Consider the following 21,151-nt stretch of genomic DNA (forward strand, 5'->3'; position numbering starts at 1 on the left):
GAGGCACGGTCAACATGTGAACTGTCTTTAATAAACCTTAGAACTGTTGTGTGGAAATATGTGTTGCCTTGAACTGGATAATTGATTGAGGTCATGTGATCAGTGACATACGCAGGGTGTACTTTTGGCTGAGGGGGCGGAGCCAAAAGTACACCAGTATGTGATCAGTATGTCACTGATCACATGACCTCAATCAATTATCCAGTTCTAGGCAACATAGAGGGGGGGACCTTTTTTTCTTATTTCCACACAACAGCTCTAAGGTGTATTAAAGACATCGTTCAATGTTGAAAATGAGTGGTATTTAACAACTCTTTGACTGCCAGAGTATTTTCATAAAGTACTCCCCCATTGCCAGCAATTTTCGTGTTTTTTTTATTTTTATATTTTGAAATTTTTCATGAAAATAATTGATCAGACTGTTTTTTAAAGACGTCGCACAAATCCGCCACTAGAGAGCAGCACATGATAGCTTGATCAGCTCCTTGTGTCACTGTTACCCTTCTTGAGGATTAGACAGGGAAAAACATGAAAACGGATGTGACGTCCTCCCAGATTGTTTTGATCGTCAAAATTACGATGTGATACACGACGGCGATGACTGATCGTCACCCAGACCATAGATTATAGAAGAGAAGCTGTCCGTTTGTCCGTTATACCGTGTGAAAAAACGTTTGTTTACCTATTTTGGACGAAAATGACCGGGGGAAAATAATCAAAAACCGGAAACGGAACCCAGGTCCTGAAACCGGATGCAGATATGGGTGAAGTAAGTGGAACTCGAGAATAACATTGAATTTTAAGCAGCATAGCGCGATCAGAGATTAAACAATGAACGCAAATCCAACGCGTCAAACGCGTCAATGGCGTGGGTGGATTAAGTAGTAATTGACGCGTTTTCGAGTCAATGGCGTTTATAGAGTTAAGTCAAATATCAATGGAATTGGCATTTAAGATACTCGGAGGGTCAGTAACCACATACCTCTCCAAAGTGAGTGACAGCCACAACACCAGAGGGAGCACCCACTATCACCCTAATTTTGCACAAACAAAGATTCATTCGACTACTCTGACACCATGATGTGGAATTCCCTGACACCATCCATTAACCCATGTCAATCACTGTTTTCTTTCAAAACTGACCTGAAAAAGAATCTGTCAGAAAACTGCAAGTGGAGATAGATATTAAATCCCATTGAAATGAAGGGTCATGCACTGCTGCCCTGTTTAACCCTTTTTTCCCCGCTATAAATATAGCTATTTGTATTTGTTGATGACATGTATTATTGTGTTAATATTCTATGCTTGATGAATTGATTGCATAGTCCCCAGAACCTTTTTGTGTTACTGTATGTCCGTTCTGTTTACATGTCTGACTAATAAAGTATTCAATCAATCAAAGGAGCGACCAGCACAGGGCCATGCATCAACGGCTAGCGGTTAGTGGCAACAACCGCTTCACCAGAAGATCTACACACAGAACAGTACTGCTTCTTAAATGGTTCTTTAAAATTATACGTGGTTCCGTGAAGAGAAAAAAATAATCTGTCAGAAAACTACAAGTGGTGATAGTCTATGAAATCCCCTTGAAATGAGGGGTCATGCGCTGCTGCCCATTTATCCTTTTTTTCCTCTGTAAAAGTATTTGTTGATGTGATGGATTAATGTGTTCCTCTCCCATATGGCTGCTGTAAGTCAGTGGTGGAAAAAGTACTCACGTGTTTTACTTAAAGGACGACTCTACAGACCATAAATGCCTAAAAGCATATTTTTCAACTATTTCAAATCCGCCATCTTTAATGTATACACAAAAGCAAACGGAAATCAATCGCTAAATGAATGCTATTGGTTGGGTAGCTTGTCAATCAAGAGCGGGGGCGGGGAATGAATGCTATTGGTTGTGTAGCTTGTCAATCAAATCATCCCGCCCCTCCTACAGCATAACCTACTTTATCATCAATTTAGAAATAAATGGGACCATAATTTACCAAAACGCATATCATCATGATTGAAAGAAGACTTTAACTAGCGACTGGAAGCATATCGTATGTATGACAATGTTTATTAAGGTAAGAAAATCAGTCTAAAGTTTGTCAAAAACCCACCCACTTGCATTGAGAGAAATTCTTTCTGACACCAGCAGGGGTAAAACAGTCAAACTACAGGCCATTCATATGAACTTATATGAACAGTCACTTGAACTCACTTCCTACAGTATATGGACTCAATTTCAGACCAGGAAGCTGCACCCTTGGTCTCAAAGAATAATAATAAAAGGAAGGGTTTTGGAGCAACGCCCACTGCTTGGATGTGATCGACTCTCCGGACCAGCAGGGGGCGATGATGAGATCCTTTTGACCCTAGCAGCTGTTTTTCTGTAAAGTTGTTTGTAAATATTGGTAGTTGTGGTTGCGTTTCCTGAGCTTGTTTCTAAAGTGTAGTTGCTTAGGCCTATGTGGGGTTTATGTGGTTTATGAAGTTCCCAATGGGCGGTAGTGACGGGGCGCATCCGGTGAAAACCGGAATTACACTCAATGTAAACATGAAGTAAACGAGGGGGGGGAATGGTGTTCGGCCAAAGACGGGATTAAAACACTTCTTTATTGAAAAATATGGACTAATACATTGCAAGCATGTAAGCAGGTATGCCTGCCTGCCTGTCTGTCTGTCTGTCAGCCCGTGTGGAGTCCGGTCAGCGTAGAATTCTAGATGAAGCCACCAGAGGAGAATTTCCAAGTAGTAGGGGGTACTAAGTGAAAAATCGTTACGCGGCGGATAAAAGCATGAAATTTGCTACAGATGTCCCTTGGGTCATCCTAAAACATCCTAGAAGGGGTGCCCAAAAAAATCTTAAACAGGAAGTGAGTTATGGACAAAATCCAAAATGGCCACCTAAACTGTTGACCGTTGACTCAAAAGACACCAAAATAATCTCCAAAAAGTGAGTTATTGACCAAATTGAAAATGGCCGCCTAGTGTTGTCGATTGACTCAAAAGACAACTAAAGAATCTCCAAAAAGTATAAAATGTGTCACACATGTCCCTTGGGTCATCCTAAGACATCCTAGAAGGGGTGCCCAAAAAAGTCTTCAACAGGAAGTGAGTTATTGACTAAATTGAAAATGGCCGCCTACAGTGCTGGCGATTGACTCAAAAAGCCTATAGAATCTCCAAAAAGCATAACATTTGGCACATATGTCCCTTGGGTCATCCTAACACATCCTAGAAGGGGTGCCCAAAATAATCTGAAACAGGAAGTGACAGGAAGTGACAGTCACTTAGTGGTAGCAGGGACAACATCTTAACTGTTGTGTGACATACAGGTAGCAGGGACAACATGTTAACTGTTGTGTGACATGCAGGTAGCAGGGACAACATCTTAACTGTTGTGTGACATACAGGTAGCAGGGACAACATCTTAACTGTTGTGTGACATACAGGTAGCAGGACAACATCTTAACTGTTGTGTGACATGCAGGTAGCAGGGACAACATCTTAACTGTTGTGTGACATACAGGTAGCAGGGACAACATGTTAACTGTTGTGTGACATGCAGGTAGCAGGGACAACATCTTAACTGTTGTGTGACATGCAGGTAACAGGGACAACATCTTAACTGTTGTGTGACATGCAGGTAACAGGGACAACATCTTAACTGTTGTGTGACATACAGGTAACAGGGACAACATCTTAACTGTTGTGTGACATGCAGGTAACAGGGACAACATCTTAACTGTTGTGTGACATGCAGGTAGCAGGGACAACATGTTAACTGTTGTGTGACATGAAGGTAGCAGGGACAACATGTTAACTGTGTGACATGCAGGTAGCAGGGACAACATGTTAAAGGGATATTTCACTTTCAAAAAAACTTTGGGTCATTTTATCGTCTACTCAGGCTTTTGTGAGCCCCCCAGACCGTTTTTAAGGGGGGGGGGGGGGGTGCTGGTGTGTGTGTCTTTGATCTTCTGCTTTCCCGCACAAGGTTGCAACTTTGTTTAATTTCAAGCACGAGAACCTGTCTGCTCCCACACTCCAAGCACGAGAACCTGTCTGCTCCCACACTCTCCTACATTTTTGGGGCATTAAAACGCTATGGAGTTGTGCCCCAATAGAGGGCTTGATCTCTGGTCATATGAAGATTTGTACAATATATTATGTATTGGTAATCATTCATAGGGTTTTTAAAAGTTTTAGAAAACAATTAAGTATATTTGGCATTGACAATATATCACTTAGAAAAGGATTAATGTGGAAGGTCATCTTATTCAGAGTGGTTTTTAAGACAATTTTGGGCATTTAGAGTTGTTTAAAAGATATTTAAGACATTTTTCATGGGTTATTTTTGCCAAATCCTTTAATATCAGTCTATTTACTATAAATGTAAAAGTTATATTTAGCACAATCAGCCAAAATGTCAGAATTATATCAACTTTTAGGAATCATGGGTCATTTCTGGCGGCCATTTTTGATTTTTCCTTTAAAAAACCCTTTAATGGGTCCAAATTTTTGGGCACCCCTTCTGAGATGATGAGATACATCCTAAAGAGTGCGTGTACCAAATTTGGTGCTTTTATCCGCCGCGTAACGATTTGGCCATTTTTTGTGCTTAGTACCCCCTACTAAAGTGAGAGAGAGAGAGAGAGAGAGAGAGAGAGAGAGAGAGAGAGAGAGAGAGAGAGAGAGAGGCACTCGGTGTAAAAGGTTAAAGTGTTAATATCGCTGGGGAACCCCTCCAAGGACCCCTGTTTGAGAAACAGTGGTTTAGACTGATGCTAGGTTCTGGGTTTACATGTGATCCTAGTTTCTTGAGTCTCTGCATTCTACAGTATGTATGTGTTTACCTTGTTTATTGTAAGTTACTATGGATACTAGTGTCTGCTAAATAAAACCCTACATTGTAAATTGCTGGGAGCTTGTAGACCAGCCATCACTGCTTAAAGCTCCACTTGAACCATGTTAGACTCATTGAAAACACACATCCCTGCATAAGATATAAAGTATACACCAACATTTCACATGTCTGTCTGTCTGTCTGTCTGTCTGTCTAAATCTTAACAGTTTTTTTTTTTTTTTTTTAAAGGTATGTTGCTATAATATCAGTGGTTCTCAAACGTTTTCATGTCAAGGACCACTCAAAATGAGTTATTTGGCCATGGAAAAAAATATATATATTCAAAGATTTGAACACATGTTCACGATCTTTCAAAAAATAGCAGATCTACAAGCTCATAGCGTGGCACCGAGCTTGTATATCTGCTATCTTTGAATAGCCAAATAAATCTAAAATGACACAGATGCGTTCCCGGTCTTAATGGACTAAAAACATGGCAGACTAGTAAGCAACACAGCTGCACCAAACAAATGAATAATAAGTGTGTTAGATTTTCATGTGTCCAGAGCCAAGGGCCAATGTGTGAGCATGATAGACAATATTCACACACACGAAATCTAACACACCCATTATTAATTTGAGTAAATGCAGCTGTGTTGCTTAGCAACTAATGCATTCTTTCTAAATCCGACCCCCAAATTGACATTTATTTGGCCGCGGACCCCCATCTGAAAATGCTTTGGGCCAGGGACCCCCATAACAGAAGATGTGTGTTAAAAAATGCTAAATGTTTCAAACACTTTCAATACATGTTCAAAAATAGCAGATGTACAATGAATAGCCAATTATTAGCGTATAAAATATGGATGAAGGGGTTAAAATTATTGTGATGCTCCATTAACACACTTTGCCGGGGACCCCCTGGAACACCCTCAAGGACCCCTGGGGGTCCCCGGACTTAAAGATCACATTGCATTATTAGTGTTGAACACTTGGTGGCAGCATTGCACAGGTTGTATACTGTAGGGTCACAGGTGTAGTAATGAGATGGACACGGGTGGAGGTAATGACTTTGTAACAACTGGTACATCTATTCATCTGTATTCAACTGACTCAATACAACTATAAACTAAACCTGCAAATAATGAATGGGAAACAGTTTGATTATTCCCCTACATACATGCTAATGACAATGGAAAATGGACATTGCATTGCACAAATTACCATTACAATCCTGATTCAAGATTCAATGAGTAAAAACAAGTAAAAGTATAATATTTGCCTCTGAGATGTAGTGGAGTAGAAGTAAAAGTACTGAAAATTGGAAATACTTCAGTAAAGTAAAAAATACCTCAATGTCCTTAATTACTTCACCAGACAGACAGACAGACAGACAGACAGACAGACAGACAGACAGACAGACAGACAGACAGACAGACAGACAGAGAGGATGATGGGAAAGTCCTATATTTCAGGTCTAACAGGTTTCCAGCGTCATTGTGGTTCAGTCAGTGTTGAGGACACGACATCAAGCACAGCCTGCCTGCACGGTGAGTTCATATTTACTTTACCTCTGAATGGAAAAAAAGCCTTCATTTAAACCAGTGGTTTTCAAACTTTTCCATGCCAAGGACCCCTAAATTGATATACATTTGGCCCGGGACCCCCATCTAAAAATGTTTTGTGCCAGGGACCGCTAGAAGCGAAGATTTTAGTAAAAAATGTTCGCTTAAAAAAAAATACGTATCCAAAGATATGCACACATATTCGAGATTTTTCAAAAATTGCAGATCTACAAGCTCTCTTGTAGATCTGCTATTTTTGTATGGCCAAAGCTAAGTGGTTCGCTGGGGACCCCCTGGTACCCCCACCAAGGACCACTGGTGGTCCCCGGACCACTGGTTGAGAACCACTGATTTAAACCCATGAAGACCTGAGGCAGATTCTACAAAACGCCTGCTAAATAAGTAGCTCTCAAACTTTCTCGTAATTCAAAATTATTCAACACTTTCAAGACTTTATTCAAAAAAAAAAAACGAAAATAAGCAGATGTACAAGCTCGCAGCGCGGCACGAAGTGACGCGCTGCGAGCTTGTACATCTGCTATTTTTGAATAGCCAACAAATGAAATCTAAAATGACACAGATGCTTTCCTTGTTTTAATGGGTTAAAATCTGTATTCTTGTGTGTGTGGACAAGTAGCCCTGCCTGAAGCTTATGTAAACACATTATTATTATTATTATCTTTCCCCTTGGGCAAGCGGGGTATTCGGTCTTGTCTCAGTGGAAGGTATAGATGCTTATTATTTTTTTGGTTCGAATCTCTGTGTCGAATCTCTGTGTTGGAAAAGTACTCAAGTTTTTTTTTTACTTATGTAAAAGTATCAATACAGCAATGCAGAAATACTCAAGAATTACAAAAAGTAAAAGTACTCATTATGCAGTAGCCTATGTCCCATTTCACAAGTTTTCAAAATGTATAGAAATCTTTTGAAAATAGCAGATCTACAAGCTTGCGACACGTTGTGAGCTTTAAGATCGGCTATTTTAAATAGCCAAAGTATAAAGTGCTTAAGTGGTTAATATGTCTTGTAATAATAATCAAAATATGCAAATTAACTAGTAACTAAAGTTTTCAAATACTTGTAGTGGAGTAAAAGTACAATATTTGGATCTGAGATGTAGTGGAGTAGAGGTAAAAGTATAGAACATTGGAAATACTCTATTAAATTAAAAATACCTCAAAATTGTACTTAAGTACAGTACCTGAGTAAATGCACTTAGCTACTTCACACCATTGGTATTCAGTCTGTGTATGGACAAGTAGCCTGAAGCTAATCTTTTTTTCCCCCTACCGCTGGGGATTAACAAAGTATTTCTACTGCATTCTATTCCATAGTCTAGGTAAATGTTCATACATGGCATACTGTATGATAGATGATGATTTTATTGTTGCTTTGATCCATAAGCATAATGTATGTGAGGGTTTAAATGAAAGCTTTGACATTTATTATTATTGTTGTTCTGTGTTTAATGTTTACACTGAAAACAGGGTTCGTGTTATGGTCATAGTTATGGTCTCACACACACACACACACACACACACACACACACACACACACACACACACACACTCCCTCTCTGTGTGTCTCACGCACGCACGCACGCACGCACGCACGCACGCACGCACGCACGCACGCACGCACGCACGCACGCACGCACGCACGCAGACACACACAGTATTTCCAATTGTCTACACTTTTACTTCTACTCCACTACATCTCAGAGGCAAATATTGTACTTTTACTCCACTACAATTATTTGAAAACTTTAGTTAGGCTACTAGTTACTTTGCAGATATATATTTATATCGCATTCTTAAACATACATTAACCACTTTAGCCCTATTCTATACCTAGGCCATTCGAAAATAGCCGATCTACAAGCTCACAACGAGTCGCAAACATTTTAGTACTTTTACTTTTGGTACTTTAAGTACATTTTGATACCAATACTTTTGTACTTTTACTCAAGTAAATTTTTAATTCCGGACTTTTACTTGTAACAGAGTAGGCCTACTTCTACATTGCAGTATTGATACTTCTACCCCCCCCCCCCCCCCCCCCACACACACACACACACACACACACACACACACACACACACACACACACACACACACACACACACACACACACACACACACACACACACACACACACACACACACACACACACACACACACACAGAGAGAGTGAGAGAGACACACACATACACGCCCTGTTACCTTTTTGAAAAGCTGTTAATAATTAGACCAACTGAACTCCTAGCCTTCATGGTCAGAGAATGTGCGAGACGGGCAGAGCGAGAGCAGGCTGACTGAAAACACTACTTTAACACCAGACATTTTCTCACTGCTTTAAAAAAAATGAGTTTATAGGCCTAACACACCACCTGATGGACTGAGCCGGGATCTGACTGTGAGAGAAAACAACGGATCCTGGAATTTTGAACCCCTTCCTGTCATCCCCTGACATGTCATGATGGACCCGCCCGGTGGACATTACGACCGGACGCTGGGCCGCCCGGCCAGACGCAGCTTCCTCCACGATTACCTGGAGGTCAGTACGTGCTGGACGAAAAGTATACTCTGATATCTTTACTTAAGTAAAACGTACTACGGTTTACAATGTAGGCATTTTAGCAGACACTCCTTATCCAGAGTGACTTACGATCGGTGGTGGAAAAAGTACTCACATGTTTTGCTTAAGTAGAAGTATCAATACTGCAATGTTGTAATACTTGACTTGAGTACAAGTGCAAAAGATTTGGTATCAAAATGTATTTAAAGTGTCAAAAGTAAAAGTACTCGTCACGCAGAATGTCCCGTTTCACAAGTTTTCAAATGTATAAAATTCATAAAGATCCTTTGAAAATAGCAGATCCACAAGCTCACAATGCGTCACGATGCAACACATTATGAGCTTGTAGATCTGCTACTTTCAAATGGTCAAAATGTAAATGGAGCTGAAGTGGGTAGTGTATGTTTTGTAATAATAATCAAAATCTGCAAAGTAACTAGTTACTAAAGTTTTCAAATAATTGTAGTGGAGTAAAAGTACAATATTTGCCTCTGAAACGTAGTGGTGTAGAAGTAAAAGTATATGTCAAAATGATATGTAAGTACAGTACTTGAGTACACGTACTTAGTGACTTTACACCACTGCATACAATAAGAAAGGCAAACACATACTGTACATAATATAAATGTACAGTACCTAGCATCAGTCTAAACAATACACTATATGAATAATAAGCTGTACACTGAAACTATAGGAAACCAGGTAAACAATGAACCTAGCATTGGTCTGAACAACTTGTTATCTACAGGCCCAGGTCCGGGCACCCTAGGCTGCAATGCCAGCCTGACAGCATGTCGCAGGTTGTCACTCCCCATCTCTCTCCCCATTTCCTGACAGTCTACTGTACTATCAATAAAGGCATAAAAGCCCCCCCCCCAAAAAAAAAGACATGCTATCTACATAATATTCTTTATAATTGATTTGATGGGATAGCAGGTAAACAACGAACCTAGCATCTGTCTCAACAACAGATTTTAAGTTGAATTTAAGTAAGCCAACGGTGCCGGAGATTAGCTGTTCACAGACAGAAGGACGGACGGACGGACGGACAGACAGGGTGCAAAACATACTCTCTCGCCATGCCTTTCGGCTTGGCGGAGACAATAATAATAACATTTTATTAAAAAAAAATCCGTCACCAGAACCGAGGACATGTGTTTTCAATGAATCTACAACGGTTAAAATGGAGTTTGAAGTTACAATGGATAAAATGAATCTCAAATGTCTAAATACTGAATCAAGCAATTTCTGTCTGGGGTGAAACACAAAAGCCAGTAGACATTATAATGACCCCAAGCATGTTTGATAGTGAAATATCCCTTTGAGTACAGCAGGGATCTTCAACAGGGGGTCCTCATAGTTACTACGGGGGGGCCACCAAATCTTTGTGTGATAGGAACTTCTTTTTTACATTAACCACTTCAACCCTGCCTATTCTGAGGGTTACTGTACATTGTCCGAAAATAGCAGATCTATCTAAGTGGTTAAATGTCTGAAAATACACATTCAAGTTAGGGTAAGTGATTTTCTTTGGTTAAAATAAGTGTTAAATAGCTCTATATTCTGATAGTACTCATTGCTATAGACTAGAGTGTTTGTGTCTCCATGTCTCTCCAGCTCTTTATTAAACAGAAAATGCATTTTCATGTAATTGTATCCAATCAGGATAGAGAACTGAGTCAAGATACAGATTAGATAAGTGAAATTGGAAGTGAAGACACTAATAAATGAGAAGATAAAATTGGAGCTGATAAATGGGTACTCTCTCCTGATTGGCTAAACATGTGTCACCTACCTGAAAATGGATTTTTTGTTTATTGAACAAACACTCTATAGCAATGATTACTATCACAATATAGAGCTATTTAACACTGTTACTGAACAAACTCTCTATAACAATGATTACTATCACAATATAGAGCTATTTAACACTGTTACTGAACAAACACTCTATGATTACTATCACAATATAGAGCTATTTAACTTACCCTACCTTTAATATGAATCCAACGTACTACTGATGATAGTGCCGTCAAACAAGTCTATGAAGCTATATGAAAAAAGTTGAATCTGCAACACAATTTTATACAATATGTAGTGGGGGGTCCCTGCTTCATCTCTCCCTCTCAGCTAAGGGTTCCTTGGCCTGAAAAACGCTGAAAACTCCCTGGAGTACAATATAGGGCTGGTAAATTAATATTCGATATTTGAATATTCCTTGAATATGGGGAATATAAAAATACATGTTTTTTTTTCGTTCTTTTTTGGAATTATTATTTGACAGGGACAATACAAAAAACAATGTATCAAGTAAAACAAACAAAATATAATTTTTTGGGGATCCGAGCACTTGATACATTGTTTTTTGTATTGTCCCTGCCAAATAAACATAAAAAAGCATAATAATAATATTAATAATAATAATATTTCAATATATTAGAATATTAGCCAATACTTAAGACCAATATTCGAATTTCATATCTGAGGAATGTTAACAGCCCTAGTGCAGTACTTGTAAGTAAATGCACTTTCCACCCCGAAGGTGTTTTGTGAAGACGAGGGTGCGTACGAGTCGGTCGGCACGGCGGGGGATTTGAACCGACAGCAGCAGCAGACCCAGCAGCAGCCCGACGGGGCCCAGCAGCAGCAACCCAACCGCTCGGGCACCCTCCCCCCTCCCATCCCGCCCCGGGCGCGCCCCCCCCTCATCTCCCAGAAGAGGTTCAGCTGTGACCTCACGGTGCCGGGGATCAAACTGAACCGAACCAACACCGAGTACGACGGTCAGGTGAGCGAAAAGAGACGTTTTACACGGTCGCATGGGGGCATTGGTTCTCAAAGTGGGGTTTGTTAATATAGTGTCACCATCATTTTAACCCCTTTACCATATTTTATAGTTTGGAATTAAAATTAAAATCGTGAACACTGAACAAATCTTTGAATATGTATGTATACATTTTTAAAGCAAACATTTGTAACTCAAATCTTTGCTTCTGGGGGTCCCTGGAAAAATATATTTTAAGATGGGGGTCCGCGGCTAAATACATACACACAACACACGCGCTGCGACGCGTTGTAAGCTTGTAGATCTGCTATTTTCAGAGTTGAACACCCGAGTGCATTCAGTGCAACCAAACATAAAATGACTTGTCTTTTAGTTCTACTGGATCTCTTCTCCACTAGTCGAACATTTTAGTCTAGTTTTTATTTGTTGACGAAATTGTCGACATATTTAGTCATAGTTTTAGTCATCATAGCTTAGTTTTAGCTAGGGTACCCTCACAAAACATGCAGTAATCCTGGTCTCTATACCGCCTCCCCCTGGTCAGCCGGGCGCCTGATGGAGGGGAAAGGAACTGGTTGGAATAACGTATTCCACGCGCTACGTCCTACCGGGGAAACTCCCCCCTGTCAGGTGACAAGAAGGCTAGTTGGCTCTCATGCATTGAAGGAGACATGAGTTCGGCTCTGGGCTCCCTAGGCTAGCAGGGGGAGTGTAGCGCCCAGGATTACTTAGACAATTGATACTAATGTATCCGGTAGGAGACTCTTTGAGTCACATCTTCATCATGAATTCGATGCTTCATGGGGTGTGTAATTGATAGAAAATACGTTTTTTTGGGGGGGTGAACTACTCCTTTAACACAATTATTAACAGTACAGGTTTGATTGACAGGATGATGACGCATGGAGCATCGCCCTGACCGATGCTCCTCAGGGCAGCACCAAAGACCTGACCTCCCTGTGCACCTTGACCTCCAGGTAGTGGTACTGTCTGCCTGTCTGCCTGCCTGCCTGCCTGCCTGCCTGCCTGCCTGCCTGCCTGCCTGCCTGCCTGTCTGTCTGTCTGTCTGTCTGTCTGAGTTTAATAAGAGTTTAATTTTCTCACGTTCACAATTATTGTGTGTGTCTCTCTGTCTTTCTCTCTGTCTGTCTGTCTGTCTGTCTGTCTGCCTGCCTGCTCTATGTCTGTCTGCCTGTCTGATAGTTAAATTTTCACGTTCACAATTATTTTGTGTGTGTGTGTGTGCGTCTGTGTCAGGCTGGTCTCCAGTCTCCCACACACAGACAGGTGTAATAACTCGGGCGTGGTGCGGAGTCGGATCCTGTCCATCCACCCTGCGTTGCTGCAGAGAGCCCAGGCCACCGTCACCGTAGCGACCGACTGGGACACACAACCCCAGATCCCTATCCCCACACCCTGTGAGAGAGAGAGAGAGAGAGAGAGACACACACTCGCACGCACGCACACACACACACACACACACACACACACACGTATTTGAATAAAAGTATTGGTATCAAAATGTACTTAAAGTACTGTCACAACCCGGCCCGTGGGGCCATGACAAATTGAGGAGGACACAGTGGTAGTGCTTAAAAGTAACAATAATTTAATAACAAATAACTGAAATAATGCTTACAATAAGGTGTGAGGTGTGTAATTCAGTAATCATTAATGTCAGCAATGTATGGATGTGTGATAAATGTAGTGTTGGGTGTTGTAGAGTGAGTAAACTCATTAGGCAAACAAACAAAAGGTTGCTGTCATCTGGAGAGGGACACATGGAAAGGCTGGCACCCACTCTTTTATAGGGCTCCAGGGAGCATTGATCAGGTGCTCCCAATGCACCTAATTGGGGTGCACCCAAGTTGGCCGACGCCTATAGGATCTGAGGGAGAAACACACACACACAGGGGAGTACACTATACACAAGTCCACGGAGCGCTGCCCTGCGCGCAGCCATTGCTGCGGTGTCAACGTTAGGCACCGCGACACCGCAGCAATGGCCGCCTACAGGCAGCGCGTCTGTGGATTCGTCTATACACAGACAACACAGGCCCTGCAGGCCAGGCCAAAGGGGCTGTGATAGAACCAAAAGTAAAAGTACTCAAATGTTTGAAAATAGCAGATCTATAAGCTCACAACGTGTCGCGATGCGACGCGTTGTGAGCTTGTAGATCGGCTATTTTCAAATAGCCTAGGTATGAAATAGGGCTAAAGTGGTTAATGTATGTTTTATAATGTAATATATTTATATCTGCAAAGTAACTAGTAACTAAAGATTTCAAATAATTGTAGTGGCGTAAAAGTACAATATTTGCCTCTGAGATGTAGTGGAGTAGAAGTAAAAGTATTGAACATTGGAAATTATCCATTAAAGTAAAAGTACCTCAAAATTATACTTAAGTACAGTACTTGATTACATGTACTTATTACACGGCTTGGTTGAATGCTCGATTCTGATTGGTCAGTCATCGGTCATTATTTCTTGATAATGACCGATGAGCTCTATAACGGACCGCTGTGTAATCAGAGACTCAGAACACCTGCCTGTGCCAACCTGCGCTGCTTGGTTTTATACTTTATCCAACATGACAGCCATGTAAACAAACAACCAATTTTTGGTTGTTTGTTTACATGGCTGTCCCTTCAGGGTGATAATGCACCTCGGCTCCGCCTCGGTGCATTATCACCCTGTCGGGCTTTAAATTTCAATAATGACTACCTCCCCATGCATTATCCCTTGCATAGTCACTTTACACCACTGCTAGATAGTGTTGTTGAACTCTGACCTCAGAGACAAAGAGACAGTAGTCTTCTGACTTATTTATTTATTTATTTTATATATTTATTGGTTGATTGATTGGTTGGTTGGTTGATTGATTGATTGATTGATTGATTGATTGATCGATTAATTGATTGATTGATTGATTGATTGATTGATTGATTGATTGATTGATTGATTCATTCATTGATTCATTGATTGATTCATTGATTGATTGATTGATTCATTGATTCATTGATTCATTGATTTTTTTATTTATGATATTTGGCCTCTCCTCACTCAACTCTGAACTCAAAGCCTGAGTGAGTCACCTGTGACCTTTAAACTTTTTGACCTCCTAGTGAACCGGACGGTGCGGAGCCTGATCGAGACCATACTCCGTCTGTTGGACATGGATGTGGCCACTAGTGGGCGCTATGTCCTCAAACTGTGTGACTCCGAGGAGTTCCTGCAAAAGTAAGTGTTTTTTCGTGTGTTTGTGTGTGTGTGTGTGTGTGTGTGTGTGTGTGTGTGTCTACAAGTATAGTAGAACCTAGAACCTAGATTCTGCTAGGTTTTTGTTTATTTGCAGTGATGAACTGCTGGGTTTGTGTTTATTTACAGTGATGAACTGCTGGGTTTGTGTTTATTTGCAATGATGAACTGCTGGGTTTTTGTTTATTTACAGTGATGAACTGCTGGGCTTGCACGAGAGCGTTCAAATGTACCACAAGTTCAAGATGGACGTCCCCGTTCGCCTGCTGCACACGGACCAGCTCCGACACACACTCCACAGAGACGTAAGTCACTGATGATGTAATTTCAAACCGAGTATGTTGATCATTCACCAGCAACACTCTCTCCCACAGGCTCCTTCCTACGCAGTGGTGTAAAGTAACTAAGTACATTTACTCAAGTACTGTACTGTACAATTTTGAGGTGTTTTTTACTTTACTGGAATATTTCCAATTTTCAGTACTTTTACTTCTACTCCACTACATATCAGACACAAATATTGTACTTTTACTGCACTACAATTATTTGAAAAGAGAACCCGAATGGATCCGAGTGCAGCCGACCAAAATGGAACGGCAGCCATTGTTTTCTGTGCGCTGTTTTCGTCTCTTTTAAAACTTCAAAACGCTCTCAAACTTCTTTTTTGAGGCACGGAATTTACTTTTAAGATATTGTTCGGATATAATTTAGTTGTTTAACTTCATATATGTGGTCAATTAATCATGACAGAGCCTATTTAAAAATAAAAATTCAGAGAACCGGCAGGGGCAGGCAGTGACACACATGTATCCGAATAAGGCAACCTATTTTCGGCATGGCCCTTTCAAAAGTCCTGTTGCGTCACGTTGGCTCTGGTTGTGGTAAAAACGAACGGCTGAAGGGGAACAACTGCTGATTGGCTGAAGGGGTTGTCAGTCAACGGTATTACCACCGCCCAACTCCAGCCCACAGCCAAAAACACAGGTTCTCATGCCAGACTCCTTCCTGAAATCAAATGGAAATGAGATTTCCGGAGGGAGGGGCTTTACCAGGCTAGTGATTTGCAGCCCTTTTAATTTCAAGGACCCCACAGTCTGACGTGCATTAGGCTATACGGACCCCCAATGGCATTTCTATCACTGGGACCCTAATTTATAATGTAAAATCAATGTTAATTTAACTCTGAGAGTGTACAAATGGAACCAAATGGACCCTAACGGTCCATTTGGTTCCATTTGTACACTCTCTGAGTTACAGACCCATAAGGGTCCATTTGTTACCTCACTATCTATCAATTAGCGGGGGACCACCTGGAACTCCCTCAAGGACCCCTGGGGGTCCCCAGACCCCACTTTGAGAACCACTGCATTAGACTGCGGACCCCTATTTGATACTTTTATTTTATTTTATGTTATTTTCATCTCTGGGACCCCAATGTACACTGTAAAATCATCACCGTTAAACTCTGCGAGTTACAGACACTCAGAGTTACAGACCAGTGGTTTTCAACCTTTTTCATGCCAAGGACCTAAATTGATATACATTTGGCCCACAGACTGCCATCTGAAAATATTTTGTACAAGGGACCCCCAGAAGAGAAGATTTGTGTTAAAAAAGAATCTAAATTCGTCAAACACTTTCAAGATTTTTTGAAAATGTTCAAAAATTGCAGATATACAAGCTTGTATATCTGCTATTTTTGAATAGCCATAATTATACAATATGGATAAAGGGTATTAAATGTATTAACACCTTCTGCTGGGGACCCCCTGAAACCCCCTCAAGGACCATTGGTGGTCCCCGGACCACTGGTTGAGAACACTGTTATAGACCCATAATAATACAAATAATAACAAACAATTAGACCTATTTGAGGGGGCTTCACCCAGCTGAGTGCTTCTCAAGTGAGCACAGTGGGGGGAGCAGTTAAGAGCTTAGTTATCTTGCGCAGGGACACCTCGACACATTGCTGGGGGCCAGGAATCGAACCTGGGACTTTCTGATTCCCCAGGCGGACTCTGCTACGCTCCGTTTGGACCCCCGTTGGTCCCAGGGCCCTAGGTTGAGAAACAGTGTTACATTATTGGTGTGTCTGTGCAGGTCAAAGCTGACGTCGTTATCAGGGCTATAAAAGATCCACTCTGCTCTGTTTACCATGACGACATTATTGTTTAACAGCGATAAGGAAACATTCCTGCTTTTACTGTCTGTCTCTGTGTGTGTGTGTGTGTATGTGTGTGTGTGTGTGTGTGTGTGTGTGTGTGTGTGTGTGTGTGTGTGTGTGTGTGTGTGTGTTATTGTGTGTGTGTGTGTGTGTGTGTGTGTGTGTGTGTGTGTGTGTGTGTGTGTGTGTGTGTGTGTGTGTGTGTGTGTGTGTGTGTGTGTGTGTGTGTGTGTGTGTGTGTGTGTGTGTGTGGAAACATTCTTGTTTCTACTGTGTGTGTAAAAACATTCTTGCTTCTACTGTGAGAGAGAGAGAGAGAGAGAGAGAGAGAGAGAGAGAGAGACAGACAGACAGACAGACAGACAGACAGACAGACAGACAGACAGACAGACAGACAGACAGACAGACAGACAGACAGACAGACAGACAGACAGACAGACAGACAGACAGACAGACGTGGTGTGTGCGTGTGCGTGTGCGTGTGCGTGTGCGTGTGCGTGTGCGTGGCAGGAATTATAAGTATACCTTACTTCAGTATGACTCATAAAAAGTAACTCCCACAAAGGGTAGAGAGGAATGAATCAATGTGTTTCATTGATTCATGCAGAGAAACCAGAAATCAAATGGTGCCATATGGTCACCTTATTTTCAAATAGCCAATGTATATAGTAGGGTTAAAGTGATTAAACTGACTTTGATGTCATAATAACTGATTTTGCTGGGGACCGCCTGAAACCCCCTCAAGGACCCCACTTTGAGAGCCAGTGCTGTATACGTACAGTATGTTGGTTGGATCATGATTCAAGGTCCTACATGGGTGGGACCAGAATACATTTCACGTTTATTACTCGTGTTAGGTTGGGGTTAGGCTTTTTGGCAGAGTACATGCTGACCAGTGGTGGGAAAGTACTCAAATGTTTTACTAAAGTAAAAGTATCCATACTGCAATGTAGAAGTACTCCGTTAGAAGTGAAAGTCCGGAATTCAAAATGTACTTGAGTAAAAGTACAAAAGTATTGGTATCAAAATGTACTTAAAGTACCAAAAGTAAAAGTGCTAAAATGTTTGAAAATAGCCGCGTTGTGAGCTTGTAGATCGGCTATTTTCAAATAGCCTAGGTATAAAATAGGGCTAAAGTGATTAATGTACGTTTCATTATATAATCATTTATATCTGAAAAGTAACTAGGCCTATAGACAATTGGAAATACTCAGTAAAGTAAAAGTACCTCAAAATTGTACTTAAAGGTAGGGTAAGTGATTTTCTTTGGTTAAAATAAGTGTTAAATAGCTCTATATTCTGATAGTACTCATTGCTATAGAGTGTTTGTTCAGTAAAAGGAGTCTCCTTATCTCATTTTCGTTTCAGTTTCAGTTTCATTTCCAATTTTATCCAATCAGGATAGAGAACTCAATCTTGATATAGATTAAACAAGTGAAATTGGAAGTGATGCCACTAAGAAATGAGCAGGCAGAATTGGAACTGGAACACTACAAAAATGAAGCTTAAAAATGGTTACTTTCTCCTGATTGGCTGAGATTTTGACACCTACCAGAAAATGTATTTTCTGTTTATCAAAGAGCTGGAGAGACGGGGAGACTCCTGTTACTGAACAAACACTCTATAGCAATTATTACTATCAGAATATAGTGTTTTAACCTTTTAACAAAATACCAAATAAAAAAATATCACTTACCCTACCTTTAAGTACTAATGCTGACAGACAGACAGACAGACAGACAGACAGACAGACAGACAGACAGACAGACATTAACGTTGTGTTTTAATCCCAGGCAGAAGATGCAGCAGCTCTGTGTCATCTCTACCAGCTCCTGGGATCAGCCTGTGTCCTCAACGTCTCCAGGTGACACCGACACCACGTTTAGAACAATCGTTTTTTTGTGCCAGGGACCCGCCCCATGAGAGAATTCTATTTTCGAATAGACAAAGCCATAGAATAGGTTTAGAGTCGTTACACAGATTTTGAGGCCGTATTTATTTATTTTGTCGGGGACCCCCACAAACCTCCTCAAGGACCCGTGGAGGTCCTCGGACCACACTTTGAGAACCACTGCTTTCAGATGCTCCTCAACTGGAGGCTTCATGAACAACCTTTTTTTCTTTTTTCCCCCCCGTAAATTAAATGTGGGGTGATTTTAATTGTTGAATAGCTCTATCTTCTGATCTGACTGTAATCATTGCAATAGAGTGTTTGTTCAGTTACAAGCAGTGGTGGAAAAAGTACTAACATTTTGTAATTAAGTAAAAGTATCAATACTGCAATGCAGAAATACTGCATTACAAGTAAAAGTCCGGAATTCAAAATTTACTTGAGTTAAAGTATTGGCATAAAAATGTACTTAAAGTACCAAAAGTAAAAGTACTCATTATGCAGAATGTCCCATTTCACAAGTTTTCCAAAAGAAAATAATTTGAAAATAGCAGATCTACAAGCTCACAATGTGTCGCATCGCGACGCATTGAGAGCTTGTAGATCGTCTATTTTAAAATGGCCGAAAGTGGTTGAAGTGGTTAATGTATGTTTTGTAATAATAATCAAAATCTACAAAGTAACTATAGTAGCTAAAGTTTTCAAATAATTGTAGTGGAGTAAAAGTATAATATTTGCCTCTGAGGTATAGTGGAGTAGAAGTAAAAGTACTGACAATTTGAAATACTCCAGTAAAGTAAAACATACCTCATAATTGTACAGTACTTGAGTACATGTACTTAGTTACTTTACACCACTGGTAACAGGGGTCTGTCTCTTCAGCAGAGATGTTGTTTTTTTTACAGTTTGAACAAAATATTTTACATTGAGGTGCCCAGATGTCTGTAGTGCCCACCTATCCTGTTACTGTTACCATGCTACAGACAGACAGACAGACAGACAGACAGACAGACAGACAGACAGACAGACAGACAGACAGACAGACAGACAGACAGACAGACAAACAGACAGACACAGCATGAGATGACATTAACAACTGTACTGTACTTCATTCAAACACAGCAAGAGATCGAGCCCACTAGACAAGCCTACTTCGAAGTAAACGCACACGCGTGCGCGCACGCACACACACACACACACACACACAAACACACACACACACACACAGCTTTTGCGATGCTCAGGCTGACATTATGCCGCTCGCTCGCAGTCGCACGTTATGTGCTTGATTTGTCGTTCTATCGGCACTTTGTGTTTGGTTGTTGTAGATGAACTCACCTAATGATGCTGCAGAGGTTGAAAGAGTTTGACAAACTTCTAGCCTTGTTACAACTATGACCGTCTTGATCCAAGGCTACCGCACTTCCACAGTACAACAATGTTTAAGTCAGAGGAGCATGGTTTGGCCAAAACCTGCGATTAATCCACGTGTTGTTGTTTATATTCGTCTCACCGGTACACACACAATTCAATTCAATTCAATTCAAAGTGTCAAATCACAACAAGTTTGTCTCAAGACACACACACACACACACACACACACACACACACACACACACACACACACACACACACACACACACACACACACACACACACACACACACACACACACACACACACACACACACACACACACACATACAGGTCTCAGACGCGATCAGACCGACGAGTCATAATAGCTTGTGATCAACAGAGACTAACTTCCCCTAAGGACTTCAAAATAAGAGCCACTGGTAATGATTGATTAACTTAGTTTTATTTTGGTGTCTACTTACAGGAAGTGTATACCTATTTGTAGTAACGTGACACACAGAGCTATAAATAATAACTCTTGCGCTTCTTTTCGTTTGATCTGCGCGCAACATTAAAACTAAAGTAATGAGCCTGTTTTGAAAATGTACTGAGTAGAAAGTACTAGTACTTGTGTTAAAATGTAACGGATAAAAGTAAAAAGTAGTCCGAAAAATTAATACTGAGTAAAGTACAGATACTCAAAAAAAGTACTTTGTTAC

At 40.8% G+C, this 21,151-nt stretch overlaps 1 protein-coding gene across 2 annotated transcripts in view; it reads left to right on the forward strand.

The window, feature by feature from the left end:
- Positions 1–6,343: 6,343 nt before the first annotated feature.
- The window catches only part of pik3c2g (phosphatidylinositol-4-phosphate 3-kinase catalytic subunit type 2 gamma), a 74,498-nt gene continuing 59,690 nt past the window's right edge, over positions 6,344–21,151 (forward strand). For both annotated transcript variants that reach the window (XM_080436788.1, XM_080436789.1), the window contains exons 1-8: positions 6,344–6,384; positions 8,776–8,956; positions 11,520–11,765; positions 12,654–12,739; positions 13,020–13,180; positions 14,889–15,003; positions 15,215–15,326; positions 18,979–19,049. In XM_080436788.1, coding sequence (XP_080292914.1) covers positions 8,876–8,956; positions 11,520–11,765; positions 12,654–12,739; positions 13,020–13,180; positions 14,889–15,003; positions 15,215–15,326; positions 18,979–19,049 — 872 coding nt within the window. In that variant the 5' untranslated portion in view covers positions 6,344–6,384; positions 8,776–8,875. The remainder of the gene's footprint in view (positions 6,385–8,775; positions 8,957–11,519; positions 11,766–12,653; positions 12,740–13,019; positions 13,181–14,888; positions 15,004–15,214; positions 15,327–18,978; positions 19,050–21,151) is intronic.

Source organism: Gymnoscopelus braueri (assembly GCF_963280865.1).
Source record: "Gymnoscopelus braueri genome assembly, chromosome: 9".
NCBI classification, from domain to species: Eukaryota; Metazoa; Chordata; class Actinopteri; order Myctophiformes; family Myctophidae; genus Gymnoscopelus; species Gymnoscopelus braueri.